General features: G+C 35.8%; 1 protein-coding gene across 3 annotated transcripts in view; it reads left to right on the top strand.

Moving 5' to 3' along the window:
- The window catches only part of LOC150079799 (teneurin-a-like), a 351,321-nt gene that overhangs the window by 137,535 nt on the left and 191,863 nt on the right, over positions 1-21,923 (top strand). For all 3 annotated transcript variants that reach the window (XM_090383375.1, XM_090383374.1, XM_090383373.1), the window contains one exon: positions 13,882-14,276. In XM_090383375.1, coding sequence (XP_090239501.1) covers positions 13,882-14,276 — 395 coding nt within the window. The remainder of the gene's footprint in view (positions 1-13,881; positions 14,277-21,923) is intronic.

The following is a 21,923-nucleotide window of genomic DNA, read 5'->3' as shown; positions in this document are numbered from 1 at the left end:
GTGTACTTGATCAAAGCCAGCTATATCCGTTTATTTATTTTTATTCCCCTCTTTAAGTGCATTTAAGTTTAATTTGATTATTTTAATGTTTATTCCGGTGGTAGTGATGCTCCAAATGTAACACAGGAGGTTGCAGGGGCACCTGACAGGTGCCGATTTTCTTTTTAATGGAGAGGTTTTAGATATTTTTAAAAATTCTTTTCGAACAGTACCAATACTATACCTTTTCTTAGTGGATTGCAATACTTATTGTATGTAAATTTTCATTTTTAAAAATTAAATAATTTTAAAAAAATGGGTGTGTTTTACAGCTTTTATTTAAAAAAATAATAATAATAAAGAATATTAATTCTGCTGAAAATTAAAATAAAAACGTTTCAGACATAAGGATAAACATGAATCTGTTAGTCCCTTCCACTTTCCAGTTTTAAAGGTCGTTCACCGCCGAAATTTCAAACTTGCGCATGCGCATATATTTCTGCGGATATTTATTTTAAATTTCTGGGAAATGGTTTGGGCAATTTTGAATTATGCTTGGAATATGTCAATATTTCGTCTTTCCTTAATTTATTGCAATAATTATTTAATGTAATCTTTTATTTTTTACTAAAAAAATTAAATATTTAAAAAACGCTGTATTTTGGCACCTTTTATTGTCAAAAAAAATATTCTCTTGAAAATTAATAAAAAAGATTACTTCGGTCATAATACATAAACATGAATCTATTAAATAGTTTATAACAGGACGATCCTAAAACCGATTTGATGTTCTTCCTTTTTAGCCTTTAAACAAAATATTCCTTATCTGTTTTTTTTCTAAAGTATCTGCACTGATTCCTTAGATTTCCTGTCGAACTGAATCCTTCAAATGCCATTTATCTGTTTGGAAACATTCAGTACTTCAAGAACTCCCAGAGGAAACAGTGTTGGGTCGTAGGTCGGTATATCCACCTTGCAATATTGTGAAATTGGTGAAGTCACTTTTATCGGAAAGTACTGAAGAAGGAGGTTGAACAGATAGGCTCTGCTTTTAGTTTTTCTACCTCCTATTGAAGTTCTTGAATAAAGAAATTTTGCAACATGTTGGTACCAGTGCTGGCAGGTTATTTCAAAAAAAAAAAAAAAAAAAAAAAATTCTGTTATTGTCTGCGAAACTGTTATCCGAAATCGCTAGGGACTGCGGAAGATTTTACAAATCGATGTAACTTCAACAGTCCCATATGAATCAGAGAAACAGGCCTCCAAAACCCATTAATGCATATTTTTGTAGTTACTACTAGGCGTTCTTGATGTTAACAGAATGATTTTTGTGACCAGTAAGATTGGGCCGGTTTATTTTTATCTCTCTAAAGTAAAGTGACTTCCATTAATCCAGAACTGCGTACCAGTTATTGATCTTTCCGCTTTGTTTTATGAATTATCAAAAGTATTTTGACAAAATAAATATTAAAACAAATTCGATGTGGAAGAATTTCTTCTTGTGGGACCCTTCACCCAGTTAAGCTGAAGTACTGTATAGTCAGACTTATATTTCTATGGATCGATTTCTTTCTATAACCACCGGTGGCATAGTTGATATAATCACCGTTCTTCTCACTTCAAGTGGAAAATATCTGAGTACAAGTCCCATCAATGAAGTGAGGGATTTTTATGGATGTTTTATACAACTTGGTTAAGTTAGTCGGTCTCAGGCGAGGTTGGCATGTTCCTTTTTCTCCGGATAACTATAATTTTTCGTCCAATAAACAGGCAAATTAATTATAGAACATATGAAATTTACAGACATATTATGTAGGGCTCAATATGGTTGCTGATGCTCCTAAAACGCAACAACGGATGACGTTTCTTAGTGTCTCTTACAGGAACTGACCTCTTACATTTCTACTGTAAGTAATGCTACGTTCCCACGCGGACCCAGTTAGCTTAATAGCTATGACCCCTCTTGATTACACACGGTGGAAAATGCCTTGGTTTAGTTCACGGTTCCCCAACTCTGAAAATTGAGGTTTTTCATCCAGCAATAGCATTTATTCGCTTTGGTGCAAAAACAGACAACAGGCAACTTGGAGAATTCTGGATTCAAATCCTGTCATACTGGAGAAGGTCTCAAAGGCCCTTTCCAGGAAGGTTGTAGTTAGGCAATCTCAGGCGCAGGAAGTAGAATTTATCCTGTGTTATTCGGAGTTTTTCTGTCCACACAACATGCAAATCGCCCTTAGCTTCTTATATCTAAATTTGTCTGAGCGGGTAGCACAGTGGTGTCGTCACCGTCCTCCCCACAGCGGGTGGGAAAGGCCCGAGTTCAAATACCGTCGATGACGCGAGGAACTTTAATGGATTGTTTCACTCCGTGGCTGAGTTAGTCGGTCTCAGGCTCAGATAGCAAGGTTTTTCCCTCAGAAACTGGGGGTTTTCGTCCAACAAAACAGACAAATCGACCAAAGAACACACGCAATTAACAGATATAAGACACTGCAGATGAATTTAATTATTCAGGTGGCCAAAAAATAATAGTTTTTATATCCAAATTCACCAGGTATGCTTAACATATCGATTTATGTATTAGAGGAGATGTTTTTATGCGCTTAATACACTGCATCTGGAGGCGAGATACTTTCCAGCTCTATAACTATCCTTCATTGTTTTTAAGATTACATTTATTAATTAGAGAATTGCTTGCATAGTCTTAGAGTTCAATGAGATTGTTTTAGAATATGAACTTAGGCGAATAAGGCCATATGGTAGTAATGTAAGTTGTATGTATTCTTTGATCAGTTTTGTTGAATGAAAAAAAAAAAAATTTCTGACATAAAAACTGCCTTTGGCTAGGACCGGATAACTTGGCCACGGTGTAAATAAAGGCCCATAAAGGTTTCTGTTGTCCCAACGGGATATATTTCTTTTATTTCTTTCCCATTTTTATCATGCAAGTGCAGAAATTCGTTTCTGTCATATTACGGAAATAACTTTCAGAAAAAGAAAAGCAAAAGCTGTCTCTAAAGAAAAAATAAGTATTCTTGTATTGACAATAAGTAGCCTTGAGTTCATTTGATAATTGATTGGTGTATTTTCGCATTACTGGAACACTACTGTTAATTATAAATCGTGTCGAATTGGCAGGCTATTTGCATAGTAATTAATTTATCTACAAGCTCAATTGTTCTTGTATCCCCAGTCATAACATTAATAATTTTCGATGTAATGTTAACATTTAACCATTTTTGCATGTCCTATTTCTGTCATTAATGAAGCCTGCCTTTTATATACTTGTTTTAACAATCAAATGGGCAATAATTATCAGCTTTTCTGCAAATTGTGTTCTCCACAAAACGTGTTCCTAATTTATCCGATGTAATAATGTTTAACGATTAGCTTTGTGGCGCTGAAGTACTTAACCATTGATTCATTTATAGACCATTCTACACAGCATCCGCTGTTTATCGAGCCACTAATAAACAGAAATTTTAAATAATAACTTTACTGGAAATAAGTGGGAAAAATTGGTTTTCTAAAGTCCCGTGATTATCACAACAATTCGCGATTATCCGACGCATATTTTAGGAAACGAAAAATCTATTAGATGTAAAAGGTTGCGTTCTGATGAGTCAATCTACGGGATGAAAAACCAGGACTATAATATTAATAAGATTCTTTATTAATTTAAATTATATACATTCATGATTCCGTGCAGGGATAATCGGAGGAATCGTACAATAAATTGTGTATGCAAACGAACAAAACAGAAATACAAAGGCAGGCAGGCCATCCATTCAACAATATAATCAGCAAGTGTCCACATTAATTTATCAAAAATATAATAAAATAAAACAAAAAATTAAGAACAAAATAAAATCATTAGACGAGGCATAGAGGCTCCACCCCTACCATGTTCCAAATGTTAATGCGATCATGTCTAGATGAGCACAGCTGTACGAATGCCTTTATTTTCAGCATATGGTCTCTGTGGACTCTGGGAGTGTACCCAAGGTTGGAACAGTGTAGCCTTGGATCTGGTATCGGCGTGATGAGACCACACGTCGGCCCACTTCAGCACCCAGAATTCGAGATCCCATAATTTTTTTTAAGGTTGCAGCAGACCAAATTTCAGCACATCAAATTTGTTGCGAGGTATTTCCTAATGTTTTCTGTATTGTGAGTTTTACAGAATTTTATTTTTGTATCGCAGAATGCTCTTAAGGCCTTGTGGGTATTGGGATTCGACCTGTTTATATATTTATACTGTAAGCTTCATGTGCTGTGAAGCTACTTACAAGGATTTATCTCTTTGACAGCATAGTATAGTACAACATGGGTCATAGTACGCTATAGGGGGAATGGTGAATTATAATACAATAAACAATAAAAAAATAAAACATAGTGCTTACACAATTTTTATGATATAAGATAAATAAAATATTTATTGCATTGCAATAATACAACCCTTCACTGCCAATAGCCAAAGGTTTTAGATAGAAAACTGAAATAAGGCCAGAAGGCTCAAATCGTAATCTTGAGTCTGGGCTTTTGGTGTAATTTGTCAAAATATTACATAAATTACAAAGATGAATTAGATTACAGCAAAGAATAAAGTAAGATAAAATTATGTGTGTAACCTGTCCTACAATGTTATGCTTGCAATGATATATTTTCCGTATTTTTTGTTACATATAAATTGATGGAGATCTGCATCCAGGATCTGGACAGTCAGAAGCATGCTGGTGGAAATGAAGCGGTCAGCTAGGTGGAGCCTATTATAGTTGCTACGGGGAGAGAGGAAGGCTCTCAGGGTTTGATGTGGGATCCACCAGAAGCAAATGTCCGAGAAATCAGGAGAGCTGATGTAACCTCCTGTAATCAGTTTTATAGTGGTAGTCAGTCTTCTTTCTTTGATTTCATAGTTGTGCAATTGAGGGCTACTGTAATGGTGGCAGGGTGGATGTCATTTGTGAGGTTATGTTTGCGTGCAAGTCACTTGATCATCCAATATTTGTACGAATGAATGCTGCGGAGTATGGATGCGAAGCTGAAGACTACATCTCTGAAGCATACATGACTAATAGGAGATTCATCCTATAAATGCATTTGATGTGGAATCTGCAGTCTCGAACATGAAGTAAATGCTGCTATGCTATCCATCTCAATCTACACATTTTGATATGAACGGCTTCAAGATGTCTGTGGAACTGCAGCTTTGATTCAAATATAACTCCTAGATCTGTGTAGATTATCTGGATTAAAGAACAGTTTAGCGTCACTAAAAGGGCTGGTCGGTTTGACTTCAGTGAAAATGTCATCATTACAGATTTTGAAGGATTTATTTGCATAACAAAGTTTAACAAATATTGAACGAGATGTAGGACTTTTAAATTGATGGATTAAGTGATTTGCTAGTGGTTATCTATTTCGTGGACTTCCATGTGGTTAGAACCCGTGTTTTTATAGGCATGAATAATTTGCATAATATGCGGCTCTGTAAGGTGGTAGATCCATTTGTATTGAACACTCGGAATTTACATGCCGGGAACATCAAATATTTGCCTTTAGCAACACTGTTCAGAATAAAATATTCCTGAAAAAGATTTTGTTCTGTTAATTTTGTCGAACAGTGTATATGGCGCAACGTGGCGTAAGTTGTTGACGCGCCTAAGACTCTACAGCAACCAACCAGTGAAGATAGAATGGACGATTTCAAAAGCATTGGGTATTAATCGTAGAAGTGTGTTTAGATTAACTCTTCAGAATTTCTGAAGAGGTTTGTTTAGCTTTTTGGATCACTCACATGGCCCTTCTATGCAGTGTAACACACAATTCCGTGATAAAAACTCTGGAACTTGATCCATTAGTGTAATCAATATTGCAACAGCAAAGAGCATGACTGAGAGAGAGAGCCACCTTGTGGAACTCCTACACCAACCATTTTACAGACTGTAATGTTATTAACCCTGAAGTGAACTAATCTCCTAGATGACATTTTTGAGGAGCTTCAGTAGCTTACCGATAACCCCGTAGAAATTCTTGAGTAATGCAAAAGCGATGTGATTTGGAACGGGTCAAATTCAAATTTCAAGGAAAGAAATCTAGTGTGAAGATCTTTTTTTTTGGCATTCCAGGAGGGATGTATTTTCTGTGATAAAGATTGCAGACAAGTTGCTGTAGATCTATTCTATAATGATGCGCTGTTCTATAATGGCGAGTGCAATACCATTATAGATACACTTTTCGAGGCATTTCAAGAAGGGAGATGCGATTGATATTGGCGTGAAATCTGTAGGTATTTTTAGATTATGCATTTGCAAATGCCACAACTTTGTTACAGAGGTGAGTTCTCCGCTGTTGAAATAAGCATTTTGAGACGGAAAAATGGTATTGCGGCAGTTCCTGCAGTGCATTTATCCCTGGACATCCGTCCGTTCTTGAAGGAGTCAATAGCTATTTGTATAAACTTCTGGAAATCCCTCCTTGTTTTACAAAATTTGACAAAAAAAATGATGTCATGTTTGCGTAGTGTGTTTTGTTTTTTCTGGCTACTTTGCTACTAGGGAACTGTTTTAATCAGAGTGCTGTTCTTTAATACCCGTCCACGCCATAAGGAGGCGGGCCACAACATTATGCGTACTGTAATGAAAATCAAAAAGAATCCTGCACCACTGGAACTCAATCCGCTGGTACCAGCAAAATCGATAAATAATAATAATAAAATATATATTATTTCAAAGACTTGCTTTGGCACTTAAGGCACACACACACACACTAGAGAATATGAAGTGACATACTTGTTGCCACAGCTCTCTTCAGTTCTTGGAGGAATTTGAAGCCACACCTTTCCAATCAGCCGTTGATTCAAGAAACAACTATTACGGAGGATATACTTTGTAAAGATAAATTTCGAAAGATACTTATTAAATATCCAATAACATATCGAAGATAAAATAACAATAGTATCATTTTAAGACATTAATTATGTGACCAGGATATAAATGAAATCGTATGTTAATCTTAGTTTGAATAAGTTCTTTGTTTTAAAAACATGCTTTTGTTGCACTGCCGAGCCAACTCGTTGTAAAGTATCGCGGAATGAAAGAATTAAGTCCTTGAAAGACCTTTGTCTTCTCAGTTGTTCCATTGAAACTGGTTTTAACAGACCAAGGATACTAAAAAGGACAGTACTGCCCTATAATGTTCATAAATCATGATTTATTCATGGATTTAATAAATTCGTTGTATATTCATTATTATTACAGTTTTATTACATTTATACAAGGCTGATTATCCCAAGTTTTGTATTCAATGCAGTATTACTGGGTGGAAAGTGTAAATAGGTCATCGTACTTTCACAGCAGTATAGTCTTGACTCAACGCGAAGTTTACGGACTTCGACACGGCCAAGTAAGTCGAGCGTTCACAACCTAGATGTTGGCTATTCATGGAATGCATGACTTGGAGGAAGAAAGTTGCATTCCAGTGTCCTGTCTTGATATGGAGCTTTCGTTTTTTGATATCTGACACCATCCATGATATTCCGGTCACAAAGTTAGTTTCTTGTGAACAAACGAAAAATTCTCTGTTCCTTTCCACTTGAGGATCCATTTTAGGATGGGTTTCCTTCTGCACCAAGGGGTCTGCAATTCTATGTACAGAATCCGAAAGTTATGGTTTTGTTCATAAGCGTTGCATCGAAAGCAACTTTAAGATTATTTCAGTAGCATCGGAAAATTTAAGACTCACTATATATACTTTTATAGCTATAAATATCGAAGAATGTTTATAGAAATATATATAAAATTGCTTCTATAAACCCATATTTATATGTTTATTCGTGCTATTTAGCATGCAAATGAACGTATACATACTTTTTAAACATCAGTTCTGGCCTACTTTTGTTATTGATTTAAGAAAACTCCTAAATTCAATTTCAATATTGAGAGATCTCAAAATCTCTCTTAAGCCAACTGCAGCTCAGCTTAGAAGTGAACGGAAAGAAAGTGCTAGGCCACATTGTAATCCAAGAATGGTTCGCCCAACGATTGTGTAGCATGAGATTGAAAGCTTATCGATCCCATCAGATGAAAAAGAAGAAAAAAACGCCTCTGTTGAAATAGGCCAGTGAACACGTCAGTTGGTCTTGCAATCAATGGGACAATTATTTTCTCAGGCGAGTCGAAGTTCCATGGGTCTGATGGTACACAGTATTCCAGGCAGTGAAGAGGTGAGCAAGTTCATCCTGATTTTCTTCCTAGCAGTGGAAAATGCAGTGGAATGAGTTCACTTTATAACACACAGAATGAATGCAAATTTTATATTCTGGTTCTTAAGCATCCATAAGGTCCATAGTGCCTTATGGGATTGTATAGAGTAAAAGTCACTGAGCAGCGTTTGGGAAAATAAGGTATTTTTGTATGTTTGTTATTATTTATTCATCAATTCAATATTTTGTTGCCATTTTCTAGTATCTTCCCACAAATATGTTCATTGTTGGCTTTAATGAGGTAAATTGATGAAGCTTAATGAAGTAAAATCGTTGGTCAGAAACGTTCTAGGAATGTATCCTAGGTTAAAGATTTAAATTTCATCATTCCAGCAAAAAAGAGCGGTACAAAAAGTACTAACGTCTATTTTCATTACAAATTACTATAATACAGGTCGATTCAAAATTCGCAGAATCCAAAATGAAAGCTAATTTCTCTCATTTTTCTCACGTGTACAAAATGGCTTCGCATGCAGAACAGGGGTTGTTGGGTTCATTTACACAAAAACACATCGGTTTTTTGTGACGATGTTGTTGTAGGGTTTTAGGAGCATTAGCGACTAAGGCCCTATTGCTCCGTGTATGCTGTCTGTAAATTGTGTGTTCTGAGGTTGATTTTCCGTTTGCTGGACGAAAAATCCGAATTTCCGGGAGAAAAACCATGCTAACCTCGCCTGAGACCGACTAACTCAGCCACGTTGTGAAGAAGGCCCAAAACAATTCCTCACGTTATCGACGGGATTCGAACTCAGGTCTTTTCCACCCGGTGTTGGGAAGACGGCGATTCTACCTACTGTGTTACCCACGAGGGACGTGACGATGCATCATGACATATTTTCTATTTGAATGTGTATTTATAGTCGAGCAATACTTTTTTTTTTTTTTAATTGTATTTGGGCCTCCATCCCACCGTATTCATGTAATTCAGGAACCTAAATAACTCGATAAAGAAAGAGGATAAGATGGAACTGGCATTTTGGATGGTATTTCTTCAATGGCAAAACTTGGTTCCGCTGGAATGGTTATGTCAACAGCCAGAACAATAGGATGTGGAGTAATTAAAATCCTTGTGTTTCCCATGAAACGCATCGACATCCTCAAAAAAGAAAAAAAAAATTGGGATGTGGTGTGGTGTACCGTTTCGCATTTCCTAGTGATTGGACCTCTCTTCTTTGAGAGCACAGTTCACGGAAACGTTGTGACAAACAATCACAAAAACTTCCCCATCAATGATAAAGATTTTTTGTGGTCGCTTTATTTCTAAAACATTATCGTGTCCTCGCTCCCCCCCCCCCCACCAAGATTCTCAGATTTAACCTGCCCGGGTTATGATAAAAAGACTCCACCATGTATTCAAGAATAAGTTGGACATTTTCAACATTTATTTTAATTTTTATTATTATTTATTATCAATATAGTAATTATAATTACTTAATTATATAATCTGATAATGAAAGAACGAATTAAATATATTTTTAAGTATGTAGTTTTAAACAAATGAGCTCAAAAAACTTTATTGATATTTGGATTGTGCGGTTTGAATCAACTTCTAAAATATTATTAATATATGTGCATCTTAAACTTTCTGTCCGTTTTTAATATTACCTGTTATTATTTTGTTTTAATTTGTTATTATTTTGTTCTGAAAATCCGGTGGAGATTATCAGCTCAAATTAACTTAGCTCGAAGCAGATAGCTAAGTTTTTCAATAAGTTTTAAATCTGTACCGTATAACATACCAGGCAGTCACTAAAAGCAAAGTATCAGAAATCTCATTTGATCACTTAATTTCGTCAATCAGGGATTTATTTAAAATCCACTTTTGTTTTAACACCTCAAAAGTGTCACGATAATTCATCACTTAGCAGAATCTTTACTTTTTTTCCACTGAATAAAATTAAAGAATCTTGAAATGGTAATCCCTATGGTAATACCTTACCATAGGGATTACCATTTCAAGATTCTTTAATTTACCATAGGGATTCTTTAATGACAGTATTCTACACTCGATAGAGCTTATGCGTATTACTACAACTATCTCGAAGAACTTTTTGTGATTCCAGTATCTATCTAAACACTCTTTTAAGAATATTCCCACTTGTATGCAGAGCTTTATGAAGACAAATTGGTTTTGTATAAAAACAATGACAAGAGGAGAAGGGGAAAAAAGAGTCCCAAAATACTATATTTTGATAAACAAGGTTACTTATAACTGGGTAATTATTTTTGAAGCACGACCCTCTTAATTCGGTTTTAATACCACTTAAATTTTTTCTTCGTAACTTGATTGGAAAAGAAAACATAACTACCAAAATATTCACTTCAAAGCTGTAAAATTTTAAAATTCCTGAAATGGCTTACCGTACCTTAAAACAGAAGGTCTGGCATGTTTTAATGTCTTCTCGTGTGACCCTCTTACGTTACCAACATCTTTCAGGAAAGGTTTCAAGAACAAACGCTTCCATTAGCAAGGAATATCGATCAATGGTTCCACTTGATCTTAATGCATGAAACGCACCTTTCAGTATACACAGCACTTAAAGTTCCCGCTCAGTATAATTGTTAGGCGAGTCCTGGGTTGGGGTTTTCTCAAGACCTGAACCCGACATCAAATTATACAGAAAAAAAAACGACTATTTGTTCCACGCTAAGATATGTTAAATTTCGTGTCTCGGAACACATTTTTTTATATTTTTATAGCTTGCGTCATGCACAGAGACGTTAAGGGATGAAAATAACATTAAACCTGTCGAGGATCACCTTTGTCTTGTGATCGATAACCTGTAGAGACGATTATTTCTTGAGTCGTAAACACCAGAGTTCGAAGCACTTCTCTTGAAACGCTTTCTGTGAGCGGATCGTAAAGCGACCACGGTTGGAGGTTTCGTACAGTGGAATATCGAGCAGAGGATTAGCCATCTAGCACAGCCATAGCCACACCCTTCATGTTGGCTATCGACCACCGATATAATGGGATTTTTTTTTTTTTTTTCTCCTCCTTACTCCCATTCCTGACACTGTGGTGGCCTAAATTTAATGGTTAGGAACACTAGAAATACATTTCTAAATTTCAGTATTTATCTGATAAAAATATATTTAAAAAAAATCGACCAAGAAACGTTAAATATTCCTTTAATTAATCTAAAACGACTCCTAATAATATGGTCGTGCATATATTTTTTAAGTATATAATTTTAAACAAATGAGCGCGAAAAACTTTTGCTTATTGCAAAGTTAAAAAATATTTCCATCCCGCAGGTAATTTTAAAAATTAGTACAATAATTTATGTTTATAATTTTGGAACTATTTTGTAGGTGGCGCTACATTCTAACAGTGCAAGCGAACTCGATAGTGGTAAATTCCGAATAAAAACATTTTCTTTCTAAAATTTAAATTCTGATTTAAAATTAAAATTTGATGTAACGCATTGCGTCCTTCAACTAACTTTCTTTTTATCCTGCTAACAACCGAAAAGGTTTCCATGATATTTTAATTATTTAGCACGTGAAGCTGAAGTAATTCTCCTTACTGAAAATAATGTTTACAAAAATACACGATCGATGTATGACAGGGGGGGAGGGAAGAGGAAGGTTGCTCTCAAGCTATTTTACTGGTTGCTATAAATTTTAATACTGTACTGCAAATTGATTGCTTAATATCCTAAGTTAATGTAAAAGTCACCAATAAAAATGGCGTCATTAAAATCTCTATTTAACTAGCCAATTAATACGCTCATCAGTAAAACATAATCCATCAGGATGAAGTGGGCGGTTAAAGATAAAAGCTGTTATCAAAATAATAAATCATCATTCTAATTTCCATTAAGAAGCTTTCACACTTACCGAAGTATGTGCCAATATAATTCTAAAATATGGTGGTTATCTGAGATTCGTAATTTGCACTATAAGTACGATATAATTTGTAATTTTTTGCTTTCTGCCATTTTAACTTCATAGTTCTTCTGCTTTATGTCCGTTTCCATGACACTGCCACGACACCTAACGAGAATTAATCTATTTTTGTTTAAAAATAAAAATTACGATTGAAACTATAAAATCAAAAATAGCGATAAATTCAGGAATTGTAAATATTTAAAGAAATCTTTTTTCTTTCTTTCTTTCTTTTAAAGCCAATAAAGGGAAAATATAACGTTTAATTTAAACTGGAAATTAGAACTGTTATTGTAGATTAGGAAGTGACGCACTGCCACGACACCTAACGAGAATTAATCTATTTTTATTTAAAAAATACTGTTTCAATTACGATTGAAACAGAATTTCCAGTATAAAATCAAAATTCGGGATAAATTCTAAATGGTAAATATTTAAAGAAATCTTTTTTTCTTCTTTCTTTTAAAACCAACAATGGAAAGTATAATGGTTAATTTTAACTGTAAATTAGAACTGTTATGGTAGATTACGAAGTGATATATATATTTGATGAAAAGCTTTTAGGTGATGCTGCAATTTTTATAAATTAGAATTTTACCCATTTCAATAGGCAAAAAATTACCTCTTTTTGAACCTCTGCATGCAGCCTTTTAGGAAGCTGCTTAGAAAGGTCTGAGTGAGCTATTGGGATTAGCACATTATTCATACTAGAGCGGTAGAGGGTAAAATCTCAGAGTTATTAGCCACCACTTTGGCCATTATTATTTTTTATTTATTAATCATTCTCACTTCTCCATTATAGTGAGCTAGTTAATCGAGTTATGCGTACGTATAGAACGTATCATAAATTATCGCTTCTTACAGCGAATTCGATCTTTTATGCAAGCTCTTCCATGCGAGCAATGCTCCGCCTTCAATGTTCCATTTTCCCTCATAATCTTCACTCATTTAATTTTCCTGCTTTTATTGGTTGTTTTTTATCGCTGCCATTCTTTTTTTTTTTCTGCCATTGACGGCCCGCAGTTTTATTCATATATCCCATTCTAAATCATTAGTTTCCACATATTAAAACCCTTACACTTAAATCCATTTATCGGTCAGCCTTCAGATTTTGCATTAACAGGGATTTCTTGTCTGTATATAGTGTCCCAGAAGACCCGGCTACGCTTGTCTTACGCTTAAGACTAAACGAAGAGAATAATCAGACACTTTGATGCTTTATATTTTGAAGCACAGAACTGTAACAAATCAGAACAAACATTTAAACCCATTTTCACTACTCATTCAGGACACTGGGGTTAACGTTCCAGTAATGGCTGTGGTTCTTATTAATATGACACTTCAAATGAAACACGGCCTTAGCAAAAATTATTATTTGAATGTACCAATGTTTGGGAACATTATATATAAACAATATTTTATACTTTCCGATAGTCTCTTCCTCCATGCCTAGTCTCGTGATCAGGCGCAGAAAAGACTGCGAAAATCTGCTTCTTTAGTAATAGTAATCCAAGCTGTTGTTTCTGCCTTTGCCCCTTCGGACTGAACTCGTCCAATAAAAATTAGTTTTGAATTTAAAAGAGCAGGAAGATTCACGAATTTACTGAGGACTTTTTAGACAGTATATACAAACACAGATAACGTGAAGTGAAGCAAAATGTAGTTCATTACACATAAGATCCTTTGGGGAAAAAATCGATAATGCTACAGATCTTGAACAAATCCTTGTTTTCTTTTAATTCTAGGATATATGGCCATCCCCAACAAGTACAGTTACCAAAGCCCGAAGAAAAATCCCCTCTTTGTACAGTCTCTTCAGCCAATTCCACAGTCACAACGACCTCGGCAGGTCCCACATATAGTAATCCCCTTCCAGCCTTCTGTAGTACCCCCAGTTCCACAACCGGGCCAATGGTCCCCATAACGAACTGTGTGAATCCGCAGTTGATTCAACCTCCAATCGTTCCTGGAGCCGGAAGACCACCCTTCACATCCTCCTCGGCATTTTCTTCGACGGCCATCTCATCATCAAGGTTTCATTTTCAGAAGTCTTGTACCCACCGGTGTTCCTGGAAACTGGCCACCATCGTTCTCATATTCGTAAGCACAATCATTACCGCCATCATGGCCTACTTCGCAGGTAGGTGCTTTTATAATACGGTAAAATAAATATATCTGTAATCATTCTCTCATCCCAAATGCTAAATGAAATGAATCTGGTTATATATACGTATATGTGTCTAATTGTCTACCCAAACTCCATCTGAGTTAAAAGTTTTCATGATTATCGAAAAATTTCGGAGAAATTCTTGGATAATCATTAAACTTTTCAATGTCTCCACTACCTTACTTTCGTTATTAAATTTTTCGAGTTTTTTTATCTCTCGACTTCCAACACCGCAATCCCTATCTCCACCCTAACCCCTCGGATATTCAATAACTCACAATCTCCTCGTAGACTCTGTATTTGCCTATGTCGTTCGTGAGTTTCCGATAAAGGCGAATTGTCTGTTGGTTGCCGGGCAACAGCATACAGAGAGACAGTTATATAATTAGATGCATCCCAGCATTTCGTGGTATAAGATGTAGCAAGAATCTGATCGGAAGGGTGCCTGCAGCATACATCGAAGTTTCAAAAAAGTTATCTATATTCTCTTAAAATGGACAGCAAAACCTTAATTCTCTAAAAATTCTGCAAATTATTAAAATATAATGAAATAAATATCTTTATTATAAATAAATAACATATTTATTTATACGTTATTTAACGTATTAATTAAAACATGGCGCGCATAACGTCTAAGAAATAACAACAAAAATAATATTGAGGAAATTTTTAATAAATTAATATTTTATTTAATTATTATTAAATTAAATTAATACAGTAAAATCTCGCTTAAAATTAATCCACTTTAACTATTTCACTAGAACGAAAATATATTGGATTTCAGTTTTATAAAATAAATCTGATTGTTAAATTATTTTTGTAAAAATTTATTCACTTTTGAAAGAGGAAAGGAAATTATACATCCATAGCCTATCTCCAAAAAAATGGAGATAGGCTGAAAGTAAACAGAAATATTTACTGTTCCTTGCTATATCTCTTGATTAGATTAGTCCCAATTAACTCGTCCCTCTAATCATTAATTCGTCCCTTTTAAACTTTCTGCGTATAGAATATGCACTGTCCAGTAAAAACGTTATGACCACCTGCCTAATAGTGGGTATGTCTAGGCACGTTGCCCACTAGGACAACGCGCCTGTTCACAACTCTGTCATTGCCATGGCTGCACTGCCTGCAGTCTTAGACCATCTCACATATTCATCAGATATAGAACCATCAGACTTTCACCTATTTCCTAATTTGAAAAAATACTTGGCTGTCATTCATTTTTTCCAACCGACTTCGACGTCATTACTGAAGTGGATGCCCAAGAGAAAACTTTCTTCGCAGCTGGAGTCAACGCATTGCAGCATCTGTGGAAAAAGTGTATTCACTCCAAAGGGGATTATTACTTTTCGACTATATTTGAAAAGTAATGTGCTACCAGACTCCTCAAATAAATTCTTCATACTTAAGCCACAAACTTTCAATGCCCCTCGCAGTTCTGGAAAAAAAATGTGTTTTATAGAAAAGTCAAAGCCTTCTTTCCATAATCTTTCACGTGCAAACTTCACAACAAGCTTTCTGGGTATTGCTCTACAAATGAACAGCAAATGGTACTTCTCCTTTTCAGAATTTTAAGTCTATAATAAATATAGCATGGAGTAAAAGGGTTGATACTCTGATGAATTCGTCTTTGCTGATAAACTTAGAAATAACTTTTGATGTAGTCTGCAAGACGAATAACTCCTTTATAATGTTGCGTTGCCTCAAATTCAGAGCTTTACGAAGTCGGTGACCGTGAAAAATTATTTTTCGTCTGATTGAAGTTGGTGAGAAGTGGGTCGCGTTAATGTGATACTAATAATGTCCACTGCAGCGTACCTTATGGTCCCTCAGAAGGAAGAAGACACGATGCCTTGATAATTAAATCCAGATGAGGGCTCATTATGTAAGCCGCACCTGAATGCGACAACTGTTGACGCTAATGTTCGGTACAAGTTCGGATAGGCGCTTCGGAGTAGTAAAGGCCTTTGGATATAATTTCCATCAATTACTGAGAGGTTAACTCTTAGGCAACCTGAGTCACTATTGAATTTGCTCATTATGACGTGAATTTAAAGCGAAATCGTACGGCGCATGCTCGAAGAGGTCCCAGAACAATGGCAGAGAAGTCAACTGGACTGACGTCATTTGGATGTACAACCATTACAAGTAAGTCTGACTTATTCTACCTTTACGTAAATTCTGAAAGTACAGTTTACAAATCCACAGTTAAATTTCGATAATAATTAATATTTAATCTGTCATTCGTACGCAGTTTTAACAAGGCTGAACAAAAATTTTAATGCAGCGTAATTCATAGTGTATCGAAATGAAGAAAAGAAAATACTGTATAACCAATTAGAGAATATTGTCATACACCATGTTGGTAACGGAAGGTGAAATAAATGAACACTGCTCTTCGTGGACTAATGTTATTAGTGGAGTCCCCCAGGATTCGGTGTTGGGCCCAGTGTTATTTTCTATATTTATCAATGATATTGATGAGGGTATATCAGGCTTAATACCCAAGTTTGCAGACGATACGAAGGTTGGCAGGGTTGTTAACGACAGTAAAAACAGAACGCTACTGCAACAGGATCTAGAAAAGTTTGGCAGCTGAGAGGTGGCAACCGAAGTTTAACATTGACAAATGCAAAGTACTGTATATGGGTAGAAGTAACCCCAGAGGAACGTACCAACTATGTGATACTACACTCAGGGAAGTGGAGAATGAAAATGACCTGGGGGGTAATTGTGCAGTCAGATATGAAGTTTTCTGAGCAGTGTAGACAGAGTGCTAGAGCAACTCATGGGATCTTGTCAATGATATACAGAAATTTTGCTAGCATGGATAAGGAGGTGTAGCGCCTTGTATAATGGTCAGGCCACACCTTGAATACTGTGTACAGATCTGGAGGCCTAATTTTAGGAAGGGTGTAGAGCTGCTGGAACGAGTACAGAGAAGGGCAAGGAGATTGGTGAGGGAAACAAAGGAGCGTTCTTACCAACAAAGGCTAATTGCAATTTGCAGCCTTTTGTTCTGCAAATTGCAGCGTCTGGAGGCTAGGCACCTGCGAGGTGATCTGATTGAGGTGTATAAGGTGTTGAATGGTTTGAGCAAGCTCGCAGCTAATGGGACTCTTCCTCTTGCTCAGATTATGCACCTGAGGGAGCATAAATTCAAATTGTGGAAATATAGTTGTAGAATAGACGTGCGGATATTTGTCTTTAGCCAACGGGTGGTTGATTGCTGGAACTAATTTCCATCTGTTATTGTGGAAGTTGATAGCTTAAATAAATTCATGGAAGAACTGGACAAACTTTTGGAGAGAATGGATGGACTAAAAAGGGAAGGGTTTTTTTTTTGGCTGATGCTATATAAGCTTACTTTCTTGCATCATATGCTAAATCTCTTAACGCCGCTTCACATCTCCCCGACACTGTGGAGCACTTCCTCCACTTCTGGAGAGACACTGTTATTTAGGGGGCGTCAACTGTTAGAATGAAACAAAAAAACAGAAGAAATAAACTGTAAACAAAAGTTGGCGTATGGACGATACTTCTCAGTTTGAGAGGAGAAGGAGAGATTAAAATCGAAACGTTTGGAAAACTTGTTTTAATAATTGATAGGATGAATATGACAAACCCCATTATTGTATTATAATATTCCAGTCTTTCCATGAAACTTATATGTTTACTTCAAACCACGCATTAATCAATCATGGATGGAACATTAGCATAAAAAATGGACACTGTTTAATAAACCGACTTCTATGCCTTGTTTATTGAAGTTCAAGTAATATTTACTCCATATTAATAATTCTGTTTTCATTTCTAAGTATGTCAGTAATTATAACACGTGCATTCTCTCTCATGGATTATAATACCTTGGAGCTTTCTTTCTGTCCACAAAAGCATTCATCTCTGACAAACAGTGACATCTCGTTAATTCTCTCTGAAGCCTCATACAATTATTAACGAATATCCACTCCTGACTTTTAGTTCATTTTAGTCCATGGACCTTTTGTTATTTTGCTTCTTCTGTGTTCTACTTTAGCGTTTAGATTTAGAAATTGAACACGTTTACGTAAATATGATTGCGGAGAAAAAGAGGCCACAGTTACGCCTCTTTTACTTAGCGAATAAATATACTATTATTATTCTATATATTCTTACTTGCACGAAATATGGCGTTTTTTCATACTGTTATTGTGTTTGCAGATAGCAACTCTACGCTGGTTCCCAATAAACCTACTGATTACAATTAAAGTTGTTGTTTTGGGTGTTTTTCAGAATAGTCTTTTTCCAAAACTGTACTGCATTACTGATAATGTAATGATGATCTGAGACTTGTTTATAGCATGCTTCAAGTTTCTTAAAGATTTTCAGAAGCTGTCGAACTTGCCATGGATAGGCCATTGGAGTAAAATGTGTTATCTAAATAGTGCTTTTAAAAATCATATCATATGGCAAAGCTTTTATCCGATTTACAGCCCGTACACGTCTTTGGAGTGGATTCGGCTTGCCCTCTGAGGGAGTCGAGCTGCAGATTTGATCATTCTTACATCAGGATATTTGTCAGCTGCTGTATTGTGGTCGGTAGAGAGCTGCAAAGCCCAACTGCCTTTTCCAGCATTCCAGACATGATCAACTGGACAATTAGCCAGAGTAGATGTTGGAAATCTTGGGAATGTTCTGCGAACCATTCAGATATAAGTTTTGTATGGTAAATAGTTGAATTGTCGTTTTGAAAGAATCCATCGCAATCCAGGTAAAAATGAAGGATGAAGTTAGTCGGATGCGACAGCAGAACATTCATTGGAGATAACACAACCTTCTAACGGTATGGGGAGACCCAGACAACCGAACATGCCGCATACCACGATACCACATCCAGCCCCTTGAGTAGTGGGAACGAGACAGTCTGGATGCATGGCTTAATGAGATTTGCGCCACACTTTCACCCTACCATTGGTGCGAAAAAGAGCAAATGAAGACTTGTCAGACCACATAATCTTTTTCCACTGTTCCACAGACCAATCTTGGTGTCGACAGCATCACCCCAATCGAATTGTTCGACTTTTTAGAGAAAGACGTGGCTTTCGTATACGCACACCACTGCCAAATCCAAGTTTATTCAATTCCTGAGCATTGTTCTGTTGTAAATGGGCCTTTCTTTGCCTAAATTAAAATTTTCAGTCATTTTCTGCACATCAGACCTTTTATCGTAACTTAAAGCTCGCTTTACTGTAAATTCATTTACTGGTCTCATTGTGCCTGTTTTGGCAACTAAATCAATTCTCGTGATCTGAAAATTGGTCAGAAAAATTTTTTGGAATTTTTTTCTCTAAATTTTACAGTTAAATAAAACCATTGCAAAAGGAATCAGATTGAAAAGCTTGTTTAGTCTTTGGATTCAAGTTCAAAGAGCGTTTCGGACGTAGGGATATAAGCAAATAATTATATATATATCTTTAGTAATTCTTTCTTCATTTTAATTCCGATTTAAATTTTGTTCAACGTAATTTTAATAAATAGGAGATAAAAAAAAAGGAAAAAAAAGATCACCTTTGACTGTCTTGTTTAAATAGTCCAGCTAAATTTCTATAGTTAAATTTATCATTTTTTTAAAGAAAATATAAATCCGGAAAACTTTATTTAATATTAAAAATCATATAAAAATTATTATTAAAATTATTAAAAATCATATGTTAAAAATTTAACAAACACATTAATGTGATATGACACCATTATTCCTAGAGTTCGAGATTTGAAAACCTGGTTACCCTAGCAACCTAATGGTTGAAAAGTGCCCTTGAAATTTACGAAATTTATCACTCGGACAATGAAATGAACTTTCACCACAAGATGTCGCTTGGGTGTTTTCAGCCATATTGAGAGTGGCATAAAAATTTGACTGAACTGTAAATGATCTCTGTCAAGCTCACTAAGTACTGATCAAACTTTTTTTTCTTAGTTATTTTCTCCTGGAAGAAATTTGGTGACTACATATCCCCTGTAATTCGACGCCATTTATTTCTTCTTCTTTTTTTTTAACTTAGAAAATGCGACAGTAAAACCTCGGTATAAGTTGGATCATTACCCGTTACGATATAATCATTATTTTAGACATATTTCCCATAATCTTTCCTTCGTGTGACACTTAACATTGAACAATCAACCATTCTTTACCAATTCCATGGTAGATGGAAAACATTCTTCGCTTTTCTTCATTAGCACAATGCACTTGACATGGTAGCGCGCACTAGTAGCCTCGGCCCTCACTTATAACACACAATTGTGTAAATGACAGACGCTAACAGCCGGTTCCCATTACATCCTCTAACGGACATGGCGCCTTTTACCGGCATTTGGTGACAATTTCATTCCATTCTGTGCCTAGATAAACACCTTCTGTGTTCTCTTTCCAAACATGAGGAGAAGTATGAGTTTGGGATTTCACAGCTGACCTACTGCGACATCTGCGTCATTTATCGCAGGATGACTACTCTGGACAACGCCCTTTAGTCAGTTAATTTCATAAGAGTCGAGATTTTTCTTGATCTCAAGACTTGTTGGTTAGAACAGGCGACATTTAATTTAATGACTTTGTTTTTATGTAATTTGTTGCTGTAAGAAAGAAGTAAAATTTCTAAGAGAGCATTTCGTGGTTCATGATGTTTGCAAATATGTGATATTCTGACGTTAAAGATACACTGAAAAAAACTGAAAGTTTTTATTTTTTACCAATTAAGTTCAATACATATTCCTTTTGTGAGTCCTCGAAGATAGAGCAGTGGTTATAATCGCGTCCTCTCCACACTGGTGGAAAAGGTTCAGATTCGAATCCCGTTAGTGATGCAAGGAACTTTTATGGTTTTATTCACTCCGGGTCAGGATTAGTCGGTCTCAAGCGAGGATATAGCAAAGTTTTTTCTCCCGGAAACTCGGGTTTTTCGTCCAGGAAACCTACCAGAGAACACCCTCAACTTATGGACATAATACACATGGATGAAGTTGTTCTCTGGTAACCAGATCATGACAGTTTTTTTTATTTATTTATTTTGTGGCTAAAGATATCAAAGCGGTATTCTGTGTTGTTGAGTTTTAGGCGCATTAGCAACTTTGGCCTTTTTTGTGAAAAGGAGAGATTAGGTGGTTGGTTGGTTATGTAGAGTTTTAGGCGCATCAGCAACTTCGGCTATTTTACTAACATATTATATACAGCGTAATATAGCCTAAGTTGCTGCTGCATCTAAAACCCTACATAACCAACCAACCACCTAACCTCCCTTAGAGGAATTCGTCCAGTCCGATCTTTAGTTTTCAACAGATTCATAATATATAAATCTGTCCACAACTTAATGCTACTAACTATATTAATTTCTCTGTTTTGCCTTGTTGGGTTTCCACTGTTTCATCCAAGTCGAGGTTCTGAACTTTCGTTCCCACATATACGAATGTTATACCTGTTCTTTTCCATCGATAATAAAGGTTTCATAAAGAACTCAATTAACTCACAGAGAGAGAGATCGCATTATATATGCTGAGAATATTAATAGAAATAGTCTCATGTGTCCAAAGAGTTTTTGACGACTTAGGCAAGTGGCACCCATCCATCTCCCTAAGAGTTTCTGG

Source organism: Mastigoproctus giganteus, chromosome 10, assembly GCF_048544385.1.
Source record: "Mastigoproctus giganteus isolate SK-2022 chromosome 10, ASM4854438v1, whole genome shotgun sequence".
NCBI lineage: Eukaryota > Metazoa > Arthropoda > Arachnida > Uropygi > Thelyphonidae > Mastigoproctus > Mastigoproctus giganteus.
Note: the sequence above shows the minus strand (reverse complement) of the source record. Positions and strands in the feature narration are given on the sequence as shown.